This window comes from Sabethes cyaneus, chromosome 1 (assembly GCF_943734655.1).
Source record: "Sabethes cyaneus chromosome 1, idSabCyanKW18_F2, whole genome shotgun sequence".
Lineage (NCBI taxonomy): Eukaryota > Metazoa > Arthropoda > Insecta > Diptera > Culicidae > Sabethes > Sabethes cyaneus.
Window position 1 is genome coordinate 160078665 of NC_071353.1, and position 15672 is coordinate 160094336.

The window sequence follows — 15672 nt, forward strand, 5'->3', positions numbered from 1 at the left end:
AGAAAATTGGACGGTAGGGGAGAGTAATGAAAAAATTTTTGAATGGAGGGGAGGGTTATTGGTAGCTACACTTAGCAAGTTGTCGTTGTGACTCCTACTTTTTGTCGAATGCTGGAAGGTGCTCTACTCTTTGGTCTACTACCTTTCAGTTTGGAAAAACAAATTTTTTCCCCTCCCTTTGATTAGCTCTCCTATATCAGCCCCTTTTGTCTACAGCCACTTATAGGTCTGATTTCTATCCTAAGATCCTTATAATGAAAGAGAAACAAAGCCAAATTCCTTATATTATATTGACCTACCCACGTAGTTGTGACCCTCCCATCTTTTCACACCCCCTTCCTCTTATCTCTCAGCCACTTGTACAAAGTCTATCGGTCCAAATGCAAGATAATCGCAGCCACATTTACTTATTTGGACCTCTCCCTCTTTTTAGCGACTACCCCCTTTTTGTCAACCCCCTGTGCTGATTCACTTATGTCAAGAAGCATGTACGCCAAGTTCGATGAAGAACAGTGAAGGCGCTTCGGAGTTATGGCGTTCACTTTTTTCTTTTTAAAAATGTTAAAACCCTGCAAATTCAAAGTTGATTTGTTTGGGATAGAAAAAAAATCCCTTCTCCAATTGTTTGATATCATGCATAGTAAGCTACGTTCTTTTGGCTTGCCGATTCGGCTTGCATTGCTCCAAGAATGAAAATGGCCTATTTTTAACACAAAATTCGATATAAGTGTAGAAGTAAAATTGATAACCAGCTTCTTTTTTTGACCAAAAGTTGCGTCGTATTAAATCGCAAAAGATATTTCAAGAAGTGTTTGGCGAGAAATGCAAAATAAAAAGTTACAGAGAAAAATCGCAAAATAGCAAATTCACCTTAATTTTATTCAGAAAAAACGCCCTAATATGAAAACGGTTTGAGACAGAGGGATCCCATCTTCTGCAATATTACTCAAAATACTTCCAGCTATAAAACTGCTTAAGTAAATATCCTCCCATCTTGTTTCGTTCTGAAGATAATTTCAGGATCTTGGTTAATTTAAGGGTCACCCTAAAATAGCTCAGGCCAAAAAAACGGCATCCTAAATTGAGATTTTGTTTTTCGTTTTACTGATACTGAGTTTTTCGCGGTCAAATGTAAACTCTATTTTGATTAAAGCAGAGGAGCGTTTGGTGCGAAAAATGTTAGACTAAATACTGGGCAAGTTTTCAATCTGCGGCTAAAAATATATTGAGTTTAGTTCGTGGCAGTGGGACTCCAACCCACAATTTCTCGATTAGTACTCGAGTGCTTTACGCATTTAAACTACACCACAGCCATGTATTAATTAGTCTCAGATCTTGGTTTTCTACACATTGCAGTCGATAACAGTCTATCTTCTCGTGTAGAAGCAAAGGGCAGTCATACTACAAATAATAACCGTCACCGGGGGAGCGTATGTGTGCGAAAGATGGAATGCTTGGACTGGTAGGACAAAAACTAGATCTGAAACTAATTAATACATGGGTGTGGTATAGTTTAAATGCATAAATCACTCGAGTACTAATCGAGAAATTGTGGGTTGGAGTCCCACTGCCACAAACTATCCCAATATTTTTAGCCGCAGATCGAAATTTTCTTAGTATTCAGTCTAACATTTTTCGCACCAAACGCTCCTCTGCTTTAATGAGATTTTGTTGCTAACATGTAAACCATCGACTACTATAACTACATTACACAATTTATTCTTCTTAATATGTCTTTCTGGACCACAGTGCATTGATGGGAAGACCTCCGTACAAGCTACACGTTCGATTCTGCTACATCATGTGTCTGGCTGGAAGGTTGGAGAACGACCATTAATCGCATAACCAACGTTATATCCAAGTCCAAGTCTAAATCCAAAACTGCTCAAACTGAAATCCAGTTTTAAGCCCAACCCAAGCCCAAGTTCAAACCCAAGTCCAAATCTAAGCCCAATTCCAAGCCCAAATCCAAACTCAGGCAGGCTCAATTCAAACCCAGGTCGAGGCCCGCCCCCAGGCATAACCCTAGGCCCAGGCCTAACCCTAAGGATAAATCCAAACAAAGTTCAAGATCAAATCCAAACCAAAGTTCTAGCCAAAATCAAACCCCTAGTCCAGGACTAAACCCAGGCCGAGACCCAAAGCCGAGCCCAAGCCCAGACCTACACCCAAGCGTAAGGCCAAGTTCAATTCAAACCTAGGCCGAAGCCAAAGCTCAGGTTCTGGCATGGGCCCAAGTCCAAGCCCAGGCATAAGCCTAGGCCAAGACCCAAGCCTAAGCATAAGTCCAAGTCCAGACCATAAACCAAGTCCAAGCCAAAACTCTAGCTCAAATCCAACCCCAAATTTAGGCCCAAACCCAAGCCTGAGTCCAAGCCAGGCCCAGACCCAGGCCTGAGCATAAGCCCAAACTCAGGCTAAACCTAAATCCAAATCCAAACCTACATCCAATCTCAGACCGAAGCGCAAGCCCAAGCCCAATGGAAACCCAGGCCGAGGCGCAAACTTAAACTCTAGCCTACGTCCAAATCCAAACCCAAGCATAATCCTAGGCATACACCCAAGCCTAAACATAGGTCCAAGCCCAGGCCCAAACCCAAGTCTATGCTCAAGCCCAAGCCAAACCTCTAGTCCAAATCCAACCCTAAGTACGGGCCAAACGTAGACCAAGACCCAAAGCCAAGCCCAAGCCCAGGCCCACACACAAGCGCAAACCCTAGTCCAGGCCCAAGCACAAGTTCAAACCCAAGTCCATGACCAAGCCTAATCCCAATCCCCAAATCCAAGTTCAGAAGCAATTTTACAAGCCTGGGATCCAGGCCCACGCCCAAGTCCTAACCATAGCATAAGCCTAGGCCCAGACCTAGCCCTAAGGATAAGTCTAAAGCCAGGCCCAAGCGCAAGCCCAAACGCTGGCCGAGGTCCAAGTCCAAGCCTATGCCCAAGCCCATACCTAAGCCTAATCATAAGCCCAAACTCATGCCCAAACCCGAACCGAAGCCTAACCATAAGCCCAGGCCTTAACCTAAGCATAAACCCAAGCTCAGATCAAACCCACGTCCAAGTCCAGGCTTAATCCCAAGCCCATACCTGGACAAAGTCCAAACCCAAGTCCAAATCCAAAACCCAAGCATAATTTGGAGTTCAAACCCAGGCCCAAGCCAGTCTTGGCATAAGCCTAAGCAGTGATGTTAAAAACTCAAAATCTCAAAACTCATCAAAAATCAAAAACAACTGTGAATTCTCGCGTAATTTTTCAAAAGGACCTAAGTAACAATGAGAGATTCTCTTCGTGCCTCTTCTCTTTCACCTCCCACGGTAATGCAAATGCACTTTAAAACACCAGCTTTGCATGAATCGGTTGCTAGCGTCATTATCTAGCTAAACGGGAGGAATTTTTTTGTTGGAATGCATTCATGTCGCCGTAATAATCAGAAGAGAGGGACGCCAAAGAGAGTCTGTCAATGTTACTTAGGTCCTTTTGAAAATTTACGCGAGAATTATGTCAACTCGATCCTATGCAGAAAAAACTCACGCGTGAGTTTTTCTGTTATCATAGCAAGAAGCACAAAACTCACACATATTTCTTCCCGCTTGATCATATTCTGCTTTGCTTCAACTGCTACCCGGAGCTATACACCTATACATACAAATTCGTTGTTGAACAGTATAGGCATTCTCTCGTGCGATACGTAACTGTGACTGAGCGTAAGAGAATGAATCTCTAAATAAATCGTAAAGTTAAACTAAAACACACATTTAAACTACATGTTTATCTAATTCTTATTAGATTTTATACTTTCTAATTAAGAAAATGTCGATACCCGCGAAGGAAAAATGTAAATTCTGCCAATTTGTTTGCCATCTTCATTCATGAATGTGTGCTAGCTTTTTTCGCAGCTGATGTTTTCTCTGGCGGTTAATTCTCTTTCGCTCTCTGGTTCGTTGTATGAAATGCCAGCTGTGGAAGAAGTAAGCAAAATGCTCACAGCTGAATTTGGTTCACATCGCATAGCAACAGAGACATCGCATATAATAACGAGAGAAATTCATATGTGAGTTCGGCGCTTCTGATCAAGGTTGAAATTTCTTATGCTTGAAATCTCATTGAGTTTTTTGCTGCTATAAATTTTTCAACACTAAGCCTAAGGTCAAACTCAATCCCATGTTCAGGGGAGTTCCGTAGCCGCATAGCTACGGAGCACTATGGACCAGAAATTAAAATTTTGGGACAAATATATTTGCGGTTAAGCGGCATGCCTCAGCTCAATGTGATCTTCGGCAACTTTTTGAATGAAAAAATGTTCCATCTTTTGAAGGGGTCGTCCAATATTTTACTGAAGACTGTTTTGCTTTTTCTGCATTAATTAATAAGATATAACTGTTCTTAGGCTAAAAACCGTCTGATGAAAAATATGTATTTTTTCAAGGGTGGTGTTTTCGGAGAAGTAAAATAACAAAATATAGCGCATCTTCCTGCATTATTAGGGTAACCATGAATTCACCTATAAGGGTGCTACAAACTTTTGTTTTCCTAAATAATTCTAAAAAAAGGTTTTTTTCTCCAAACGTTGCAGAACATACTAAAATAAGCAACTTTGCTGAATAAAGTAACTATCTATCTCTTACTGGTTGCGAAATATGTGTTAAAAAAGTCCTCTTGAAAATTTATTAAACTCAATAACTTTGCACACGATTATTTTATTGCTTTAAAATGTTCTACAAAGTAATTCAGAATGTTGAAATACATATTTTCTGTGAAGATTGTTTGACGCTAGGACGTATATTTATTAAGTTATAAAATGTATGAAAAAAAATCCGCACTATTCCCTGGTGTTCTCAGCCATGGTATTTCCAGGTATTCTCTGAAATACACATTTGGGCAGATAGCTTTAATAATTTCCTGCAAATTGGTATGCAAACTAAATGCAGATGGCTAAGATATTCGGATTTTTCATCAGACTTATTAATTAATGCAGAAAAAGCAAAACAATCTTCAGCAAAAATATTCCTCTTTTATGTGCAAAATATTTTCTAGAACATCACATTGAGCTGTCTGTTGAAATAAACATGTTACAAGAAGAAATGTGATTTGAGGGGTCGTTTATAAGCAAAGGTCAATTTCTGAAAACGGGTAAAAGGTAGAAGTTTCATATCTTCAAAAAAGTTACTTGAAATTGGTTTATCTTTGATATTTTGAAACCAACAAGTGGAAAAAAAGTTTACTCAAAAAGTTATTACTTAAATTGTTGTTTAAGTAACGCTTAAATATTGGACGACCCCTTCAAAATATGCATCAATTTTTTATTCACAAACTTGTCGAAAACCACATTGAGCACATGCCGTTCAACCGCAAATATTTTTGTCCCGAAATTTTGATTTGTGGACCATAGTGCCGAATCTGCTTTGACAAGCGAGTGGTCGTGGATTCGATTCTTAGTAAAATCAGACCATTCGATGTCAAGTGACTTTAGCATGGATATATTCTTAAGCCCCTCATTACCTTTCCCTAATGCTGAATTCTATATTACTCCGATGAAACCTTTTGACAGTGCAAAAGTCACTCTTATGGTTAAAAGTGTACTGGTCAGAGAAACGCGTTGAGTCCTCGCCAGGGACACTTATAATATCAGATAGTGGCAATAATATGGGCAGGGATTCTGACAGTGAGGAATGAGTGGGTAAAGTAGAGCAAGCTTTGAAAGAAGGGTAAATCCAACACACACGCAAGCACGCATAAAATTTAATAAGCATATCGCTCACTCAATAGCGATTATAGCAAAAAGAAATGCAGTGCACGTTAGACAGCAAACACCCGGGCGATATCACAATAGATCAACGATAGTAGTGGCAGTGATGAGTCCATGCGGGAACAAAATTTCAAGCCCAAACCCATGCTTGAGCTCAAGCTTGCTTCAATTACTCCCACCATGTTCGACGATTGCTACGAAATTTGTTTAGCAATACAATTGTTACTAATTCTGACCATATATTAAATTATTAAATTAATAACTAGGTAGGTGCCGGTGGTTCCTTCATGATTACATGAACATGAATTGCATGTTGAGACTATACAACATCTTCCACAACTTATATAGAGGATAGCCACGATAACTCAAACTAAACGTTATCCTGAGCGTGACGATCAACAGATGACCTCTTACCCCATAGTGGGATACAGAGGGCTACCGATGGCTTGCAGAAAAGTCCAACGCGTTAAGGAACTTTCAAAAAAAGAAAAGTTGATTTTAACGCCCCCACTTTGGTGGTATATGGGAGGCTGAGATAAAATCAGCAAAAAACCAGCAGTCAGAAGCACAGCTACCTGTCCTTAAGCGTACAGGTAATTACTTTGGCGACGAAAAAAACTCAACATGAAGCGTTTTTAAGAAACCTCCAACCAACTTACCCTTCGAAAAGAAAAACCTCCCCACTAACTACTCTACAGTACAAAACCAACCAACAAGCTAAACAGCACACACCATCCACAATCACAACTCAGAATTCACTCTACTTACTCCAGTCGCTTCTGCTCCTGCTGCAGTGCATTCATGTGATTCTTGAAAACCGTTTCCGCTTCGGTCGTCTCCAGGATATCGAACGGTATCCGGTTTTCATCTTCCATATCACTCATATCGCTCAGTTCCGCCCAGCTGCCACCCCGTTCGACTGCGTCGAAGAAATACTGCTCGAACTCAACATGATTCCGGAAGTAGTTCCGAATCGATTGCCAATCGTTGAAAGTATCCAACTCCAGATTAATACTGTTCATGTCCGGCAAAAGCTCCTGCAGAACGCAAGCGAACGATTCCATGTAGCTTTGAAGCTTCTTCGCCTGATAATCTTCACGAAGCTTTTTAATGTGCCGTCGGAATATTCGCTGTCCAGCTTCCTGACCGAACAACTCCAGAAAATCATTCCATTCCCGGTGGCTAGCTAGCTTTTTCGACGAGCTGGTCCAAATCGACCGGTGATCCGTGATTTGGGTGCGTATCAGACGGGTCACGAACTCCGAGCTGGCATTCAACAGATCGGTTCGCTGTTTGGCCGCCTCCGTATAGCTCATGATTTTCGATCGCTGCTTCGCTTTATCGATCATCTGTGCCAGCACGATGAAAGCCAAATCGACGTTAATGCTCTCGTGGGCCGAAGTTTCCACCATCACGATCTGACCCTTGTACTCCTTCCGGCTGCAGAATTTCTCCACCTCGCGGATGTACAGCTCGTTGGCGTCGTCGTTTTTGGTCGTTACCAGCACGATCGGTTTTTTGTTCTTTAGGATGTTGTTTACAATCTGATTGGTGAACTCGATCTGCTTCTCGACGGTCCGATTCGGAACGACGCTGACGTCGAACACGCACACGAATCCATCGACTAGGAAACGACCCTCCGGAAGGATCACTTCCTCGTACTCATGCTCGATACCGAGCTGATTTTTACAGATATACTTTAGTTTCTCCTGCGAGCTCAGTCGGATGGCCGAACAGCGTTTGCTGTACGGTTCCATTTTGCCCACCTTGAACGGCTGGAATGTGGCATCGTCGACGAATTCGGTCTGCTCGACGACGCTGAAATTATACTCGACCCCCTCGTCGGAGGTTTTGCGCACTTCGCCCCAGTAGAGGAAGTGATCGTTGTTGACGACTCGGCCACTGAAGTCGGACTGCATTTCATTGGGAAAGGGAGAAAAGTTAAATATATTTTTTTTTTTTTGAGAAAATTTGGTTTCAACTCACCTGACTCAGTACCGAAATGTGATCGATCGCGTAGTCATCGGTCTTCGGCCGGACGAACCGATTGCACAGGCAGGACTTGCCCACCCCCAGCTGACCCTTGTCCTTCTCGACACCGGACAGTCCGACGACGGAAACATTGATCTGTTTCATTACGCCGCGGGGGACGCCGCCTGCAGCCTAGCTAGTTGGGTGGGTGGCTGCTGCAGGTGGCAGCCAATTTATGCAAATTATGCTTGACGTGCAAAACTAGATTTCTCGGTTGGTCGGTCTGTCGGTCGGTCGGTTGGTCCGAGACTGAAGCCGGCCGGCTTTACGGCAGCTGTGATTTTCACCGTTCGTCGTCTTTGCGGTGTTTCTCCGCGCGCGTGTGTTTCACGTTTTCCCAGTCGCTCGTCTGCGCGCCGCTGATGAGATAATCCTGCGTAATGATGCTAGAGGAGAAGAGGAAAAGAAGAAACAAAGTTGCGTCATTAGTATAAAAAGCGCAATGAGATGAGATGGTTCCATAATTGTAATAATAAAAATAATAAGAGCACGCTGCAGCGCATAGTGAGAGTCCAACAACTGCGGGGGTAGATCACGACGGGACGGGGACAGACGGAGAAAGGTCAATAAATAAAACTGAAAAATTGCACTGGAGGAAAATAAATGAAACACGCCGCCGCCGGGCATGAGTGGACGCGTGAGCGAAACACAGAAAGCGAGTAGGTCAAGAAGGCCACCACCACGGAAGGAAGAGCCGTACCCGTGCTGTGCCGTGCCGTGCCGCGGTGGCTGGCAGGTCATGCCCGCCCGGATGGTGGAGGAGGCAAGCAAGATTAATTTTATTACTTGTGATTCGTTAAATCATCAACTTAATGCGGTTCGTGCATTGGTTACTAAACTTTTCGGGTTTTTCGGTCGGTATTGGGCGAAATTTTCGCGTTGGAGTTTTTTTTCACGGTAATCTGAGAGTGTCTCAAGTCTTAATGTGTGCATAAATTTGTATCATTGACTCATTGCAGAATGGTGTGTTCATATTTCTCTATCATTTCAGCGTGGAAGTTGGGTTATTAATTAAAATTCTTAACCATAAATACTTCTGCAGGTTTCGGAAAACCAAAAAAAGACGTATTCATTTTTGACAGCTAAATATATTGCTATAAATAATGACATGACATTAGTATAAACAATATTGTGACACTGAGCAATTTATATCTCTCGAATAAATGCGCGAAAGCCGCAGCAGAAAAATGATGGAAAAAATAAAATAAAATGAAAGAAAAAGTTAGGCGAGACATGATGTTAGTGAATCAAGTTGAAGGAATTTCTATTTTTTATCATGCAGAGGTTTTGCGGTTCGAAAAATATTATCGTTGTTACGTGAACTTGATCACAGACCAGATTGGCTTGACTTTCATTTGAAAAGTCTAGAATGTTTCGAGCAAGGAATAAAGTTTTTCCGACTTTTCTAAAAAAAATCTCCAGACGCGTATTTTTTGTGGATAACTTTTTCCCAACATTTTACCGAAATTATCGAACAAATTTGCTTAGAGTTTCCCACACAAAATTATTCGAATGAATAATTTTCAAATGCATGAAACAAGCCTTGGCAGCACGTAGTATTACGATAGGTTTTAACTTTTCCTAATTCTAGACTTTGTCCTGACCGACTGATGATGTTCAGTGCAAGGAAAGCAGCGAGTGTTGCTGAGTGGACCTCTCTCTACGGCAGAACAATGCCGAATGCAGAAAACAGTTTTCGTGTCTACGTTAACCATTCTAGTTGAGCTTAAACAATTTATATTGACAAACTAGAAGAAAAAAACAGTGCAGAATCAGACTTAGAATATCCGAATTATACTTTTTAAAGTAATGAAAAATGTGGAAAACAAAATGCTAAATAAAATTTAGAATGACCGAGTTCCGCTTCTAAAGTCACAGAAAAGAGTAACAGGATAGTACAAACTATGGTCGTAGGGTCGCAGAGTTTCATTAAATCTTGGATTTCCTCGGACATGGAAAATTTATATCTTTTGAACCAGGCATCGTAGAGCAAACAATTTTTTATTAAAATGTAAGTAAGTTTCCTTAGCAGTTCCAATAAAATATTATCTATGAAATTATTTTTATAAAGTTGTCCACGGCGGCGGACCTTGACAGTCAACTATTTTTCACAGCATGCATATAAACCACATTATATCCCGTAAGAAAGCAAAAGTTAGAAAGCTAAGTTTGTCAATTCATAATCGTTTTTAAAAAAAATTTGATTGGATTGTCACCGCGACCAGTAGATCTATTGTTATATTGCCCGAGGTGTTTGTTGAATTTTGCACTGCATTTGTTATTGGGTGCGGCAGTAGTTTAATTAAGTAAAACATTCGGGTACCAACCGCAAGACCGAGGGTTCGAGTCGCACCTATCATTGAATGACCCAATATTTTCTAGTTAATTCAGTTTATCATTCTTCGCATCAGACACTTCCTCACTCCCAAAAAACTAGTCTAGATGATCTTGGCGTGGTTTAATCAGGTTTGGCTAAGTCTTTTCTTAAATAGGTCTTCAGTTCAGTACACAAACTATAAGAGGTGTGACAGGGGCAATGTAAAACTCAGCATGAAAGCAGGTTAGTGAAGGACCAAAGAACATATCCATGCTTAAGTCACTTGACATTATATGATCTAGATTCTACTATAATTCGATTACACGACCGTTCACTTATCAAAGCAGACTCCGTAATTTTTTGCTGTTCTTGAGCAATGGCCAAAAAATGGCCGTCTATAAAATGTTATGAAACTCTGTGACGCTTCGGTTCAGCTTTGGACGATATTTTTTTTTAAAAAAAGCCAAAATCTAAAGAAAGCAAATTCTATTCCTGTAAGCCAAAAAAAGCGAAATAAAGAAAACATCTTATTAAGCTTCTGAATGTTACAGAAAATGTGAATAACAATAACAGATCCTGAAGTGACCAAATTTGTCTTCAACCTTACAATGGCAAAGTTAGGCACCTAATGGGCGAAAAAATGTAACGCAAAATGGCTAGACTAGAGGCTAGAGACCTTTGAATGGACTGCATATAGAGATAGTTAGTTTTGGAACGTCAACATAAAGATTTGTTTGCTGCCAGTTGATATATCAACAATCTTCAAATTCAACTCTCTAAAGGCTTAAGTTGTAGTCCTGAAAAGGGCTGTTTTGATTTTCATCCATCGCCTGGCAATCGAGCGAACTTGTCTTTCTCTTCGTAACGTTATTCTGCAAGTCATTCTGCTTTACTTCTTTAGCGATGGTGATACGCGGCGGCACGTGCTCCTTGATCGTAGCGTTTAATGGAGAGAAAAGTAGACCCGGTTTCCAGCATAAATGCGAAGTCGAATCTCTTCACTCGTATTATTATTGTTGGCGACGCCTTTTTTCCGGCCATGTTGGGATTCAGTACCGTTTCACCTAAACCACTTCCAGTTCATCGTCGTTCATAGTCACTGTCCATCCATAGTCACTGTCCGTGGGAGGCGAACATTGTTTTCGCTTCAGGCACTTTCTACCACAAATTTTTAATTTTTGAAGAGTTGATTTGTAACCCAATTGCCCCATTCTCCGTTTTAAGTCTAGTGTAGATTGCCTCGGCCCTCTTTAGGTTTGTAGTAATGATGTCATAGTCGTCTGTGAATGCTAGAAGTTGGTTTCTGAAGATCATTCCTCTCGTTTTGATGCCCGCTCGCTAATTACAGCTCCAATGGCGATGCTGAATAACTTTCTTTCTTTTTATCGACATAGGGTATGTTGCTACATCGTCGTAATTGCCTATTTCCGTCCTATCCAACACATATTATTAAAAATATCAGCATTTTTTGACACACAATGCAAAACTAGTTATTCCCTCCCTAATATTTTAGTTAGTTGTCTATCATACGCGATCAATCAAAGTGAGCAGAGATCTATTTAAATGCTTTTTATCATTAAAGAAGTCCTACAAGCCAAATTTCCTACGTTTTTTCGTGCGACGAAGAAGACAATGTCGACTAATCGTTTTAATTTCATAATACAGCCAGGAAAACTTGCCTGACCTGCAGAAATTTTGTAGAATAACATTTGCCATGCCGTCCTATACAAATACATGCACGTTAGCTTCATAAACATTGTTGTGATTTTTATTTCGGACGATGAAAAATTTTGATGGACGGATTTTAAAACCGTACGACGAATTTTAGAAAAAAAGTCAGTTGCGTAATTTCAATAATATGCTTTAATGGTCGCTTTTCAGTGATTTCAAAGTTCACGGATCGGAAGGTAAGTGTGTTTTAGTCAAATCAGCACAAGAACTTTTGGAGTATTCATTAAATCCATCCAACAAATGATGAAAATTAGAATGGCTTTACTTATTACGACGGGAATTAGAAAAAAAACCCTGTCATTTTACTTTTTATTTTTTGGAGAAGCTTAAATGGCTCATATGACCAAGCAAAAATTGGTTGAACTGAAAATTTTATATCAAACCAAAAAGATCGGCTAATAAGCGAAGGTGAGAGTCGAACTCACAGCTCTCAATCTCTGGTTAAGCGCTTTAGTCTAACCAATTATACCACTGAACTGTCTGCTATCTACTAGCTCTGAAAAAGAAGCAGGAAAAGCCATGAGGTTTCGTCCAAGTGCAGAGGCGTTTCGCACCACACCGAGAACAATCCCGAATGCAGACTACTCTAGTTTGCATTTTGTAGTGTATGAGTTCAAGTGACTTTGCTCGACTGGTCTGCTCTTGGTATTATGAGAGGCACACGTGACTCGATTGTGTCGAGTATTTCGACTGAGTCGACTTCTAAAAAGCTAGTGACTCTGCACTGGCAGTAAATGACAAGTAACTTTGTTTCGCTTTGGTCGAGAATCGACTCGAATGTAACAAATATCGGGGCATTACTTTCCTCAACTTTGCATACAATATTCTTTCCCGCATTCTGTTTCATAGACTAAGGCCGTTTTAGAAAGCCTTTGCTGGTGAATACCAGTACGGTTTACGAGAGGAATTCTATAACGGATCAAATGTTCACCTTGCGACAGATCCTCAATAAAATTCGGGAATTCAACTTCAAGACTCACCATTTGTTTACAGGCTTCAAGGCGGCGTATGATTCAGTTAAACGAAATAAGCCGTGGCGGATTATGTTTGAACATGGTTTTCCAACTAACCTGATTAGGATGATACGTGCTACCATTGATGGTTTGAAATCAAGAGTCAGACTCGTTTGTGACGTTGCGTGGTTTGACTAGGGATCTGAGGAACAGGCGTACCGTGAACCCCCGCTGGTATGACTTTTATTTATCTGAACATTTTTAATATGAACCCCGGTAATATAAGTGCTCACATTGAAAAATGTTCAAGTGTCATACATAATTGACGGTTAAGCTTACCGGACAGATTGGAAAAAAGAAAGAACTTTTAATACATTTCCTCTTGCCTTAAGTCGAGGTAAGTTTGAGGGTAAATTTCCTATCTTCTGCAATCCGGACATTGAGAATTCGCGTACATTTGATGTTTTCAAAATGTTTTCGTAAAATCAAAACAATAAATGCATAGGGTGCGCTCCTTGCGCGTATAGAAAATGAATAGAGTTACCAAATATTCAAATTAAAAATTAACTTGCCTAATCTGAGCGACGTGTCATTATTATTAGCGGGAGTCTACGGTACAAGCATCTCAAGGAGGCAGCTTTGGATAAGCTGGATATCACAAACTATGCCTAAACGAAGATATAGTGGCTGGTAGGGAGCGCGATAACCCTTCAGGCGTTGGAACTGCAGTGGCGATAGACGAAGGTACTTTTGAAGTGGGCGACAAATTTGTCTATGTGGGTACGTTAGTGACATGCGCCAACGATGTGAGCTGTAAAGCAGAAAGGCAGACAGCGGCTCCCAATAGGGCTTTCTACGGATTACGAAGGCTGTTGAGCTCCCGTAGCCTGCAATTCCATACGAAACTCGCGCTCTATAAGACGCTAACTGTCCTAGTGGTACACTACGTTCAAGAAAAGTTGGACGTTGAAGGAGAGCAATCGACGAGCTCTTGGTGTTTCAGAGCGTAAGATCCTGCGATCAACTCTTGGGGACATATTAGAAGATAGAGTGTGGCGCAGGTGCATAAACCACGAAATATACCAAGTACACAAAGATGGGGATATTATGGAGCAACTAAAACACAGCCACGGTGTTCAAAATACCAATATTAAAAAATAAAATATACCATTCAAATGGAAAATGCTAGTTGGTTTGTATTGCCATCCTACACCTCTGAGCCAATTTTAAAAAAAATTGATCGACGAATTTTTGAGTTACGCTCTTTTCAAGTTTTAAAGGGCATTTCGCTCATATAAAGTAAATAAAAATCTTCAATGACACTTCCAAAATGAACGTAAATCACAGCCAGTATTGATTTTTTATGTAGCATATGCCCATTGCCGACCATTTTAGGAGTTTTACGCTGTATTGGGACTAACCGGAAATGCCTGGAAAATAGCCAGTATCGAACATGAACAAATACTTATCATGCGACACCGCAAATTACGCCAGAATTTAAAAACTAAATCACTGATAGTCAAATCAACTACCTAGCACCACGTTGGTTATATCTGGACAAGTTCCGGGGATTTCCGGGAACTCCCAGACGAGTGGCCAATTTCGTCCATAAATAAAAGCTTATCGTGCGGCACCTTAAATCACACTAGAATTCAATAACTAGATCAGTGGAAGCTAAATCTGCTATCTTTGGTCAGGTTTGGTCATATCTGGACATATTTGGGGGGCTCCGGAAACCCCTAGAAAATGACCAATTTCGAACATGAACAAAAACTCATCATACGACACCTTAAATCACACTAAAACTTTTAAAATAAATTCAAGTAAGCCAAATTGAGTACCAACAACTACAATGGCCAATTCCGAATATGTCTTTATTATCAAAAATGTACCACATTGTGTTATTGACTTCCCAGGGGTTCTCGGAGTCCCCCAAATATGTCCAGATATGTCCAGATATGACCAAATCCCTTTAAGTATGAAATTACTTCAAGTTGGAGTAGGTAATTTTTTGCATTTGAGGTGCAATTTTTAAGAGAAATAAAGATTTGATATTGCAATGAAGATGCATGATGCTACTTTCAACTGCAAGGAAATGAATATTTCTGGCACTGAAAGTATTGTTATAGCCTCGAAACTTTATTTTAGTTCATATAATTCTAAGAAAGCCCATAAAATATTGCGCTTGAATAAATTTAAAGGGCAATGTTCTGAAACATCTTTTCATCTTTACTTTCCCAAATTTTTCTATACCTACTAGCAATGCAATTGTGAGAAAATACAATTTACAATTTTGCTCTGAAAAACAAGCATTTCTTTTGCAATATCCGGGAGCCTGATAAACTTTCCAGCCGGCAGGCAGGCATACCTCAGCTCGGCCTCAGTCGGTAGTCGTCAGCAATCGGAAAATTCAACTAAAGTCAAACTACTACGCTCTAACGGTTGCTCAATGGAAGCTGCCTAAATAATGAAAAAAAAAATGCCTCCGAGAGGAAAATTTCCATCCCAGCACAACACAAAGCAACGACTTTTCACCAGTACAGTGCTTCAGAGCCAAACACAGCGTTATTACTTCCGAAACTGTGTACAGGAGACGGCTTCTGTTTCTTTTATCGCCTTACGCAAGAATAATTCCTTAAGTACTGCAAATTATGCAGTGCTCTCATTTCTCCGCGAGATGCTGGATGATGCTTTTGCCCTCCCCGTGCCTGACGACCGACCGACGACGGCGTCAACAACGAAAACAACAACAACAATGCAGACCAGGCCAGGGCACCTTGTTTCGCATGACTTATTAAAAGCATCAGTTTTAATCTTCGACGGCGCTGGCCGGAAAAAAAGAAGAAGGAAAGGTCGGCGCGATATGGAATCTGATATGCGTCCTCGTCCC

General features: G+C 40.8%; 1 protein-coding gene across 2 annotated transcripts in view; it reads right to left on the reverse strand.

The window, feature by feature from the left end:
- The window catches only part of LOC128743265 (rho GTPase-activating protein 190), an 88034-nt gene that overhangs the window by 18183 nt on the left and 54179 nt on the right, over positions 1-15672 (reverse strand). For both annotated transcript variants that reach the window (XM_053839924.1, XM_053839848.1), the window contains exons 3-4: positions 7737-8167; positions 6519-7663 (exon numbers count right to left, since the gene is read on the reverse strand). In XM_053839924.1, coding sequence (XP_053695899.1) covers positions 6519-7663; positions 7737-7886 — 1295 coding nt within the window. In that variant the 5' untranslated portion in view covers positions 7887-8167. The remainder of the gene's footprint in view (positions 1-6518; positions 7664-7736; positions 8168-15672) is intronic.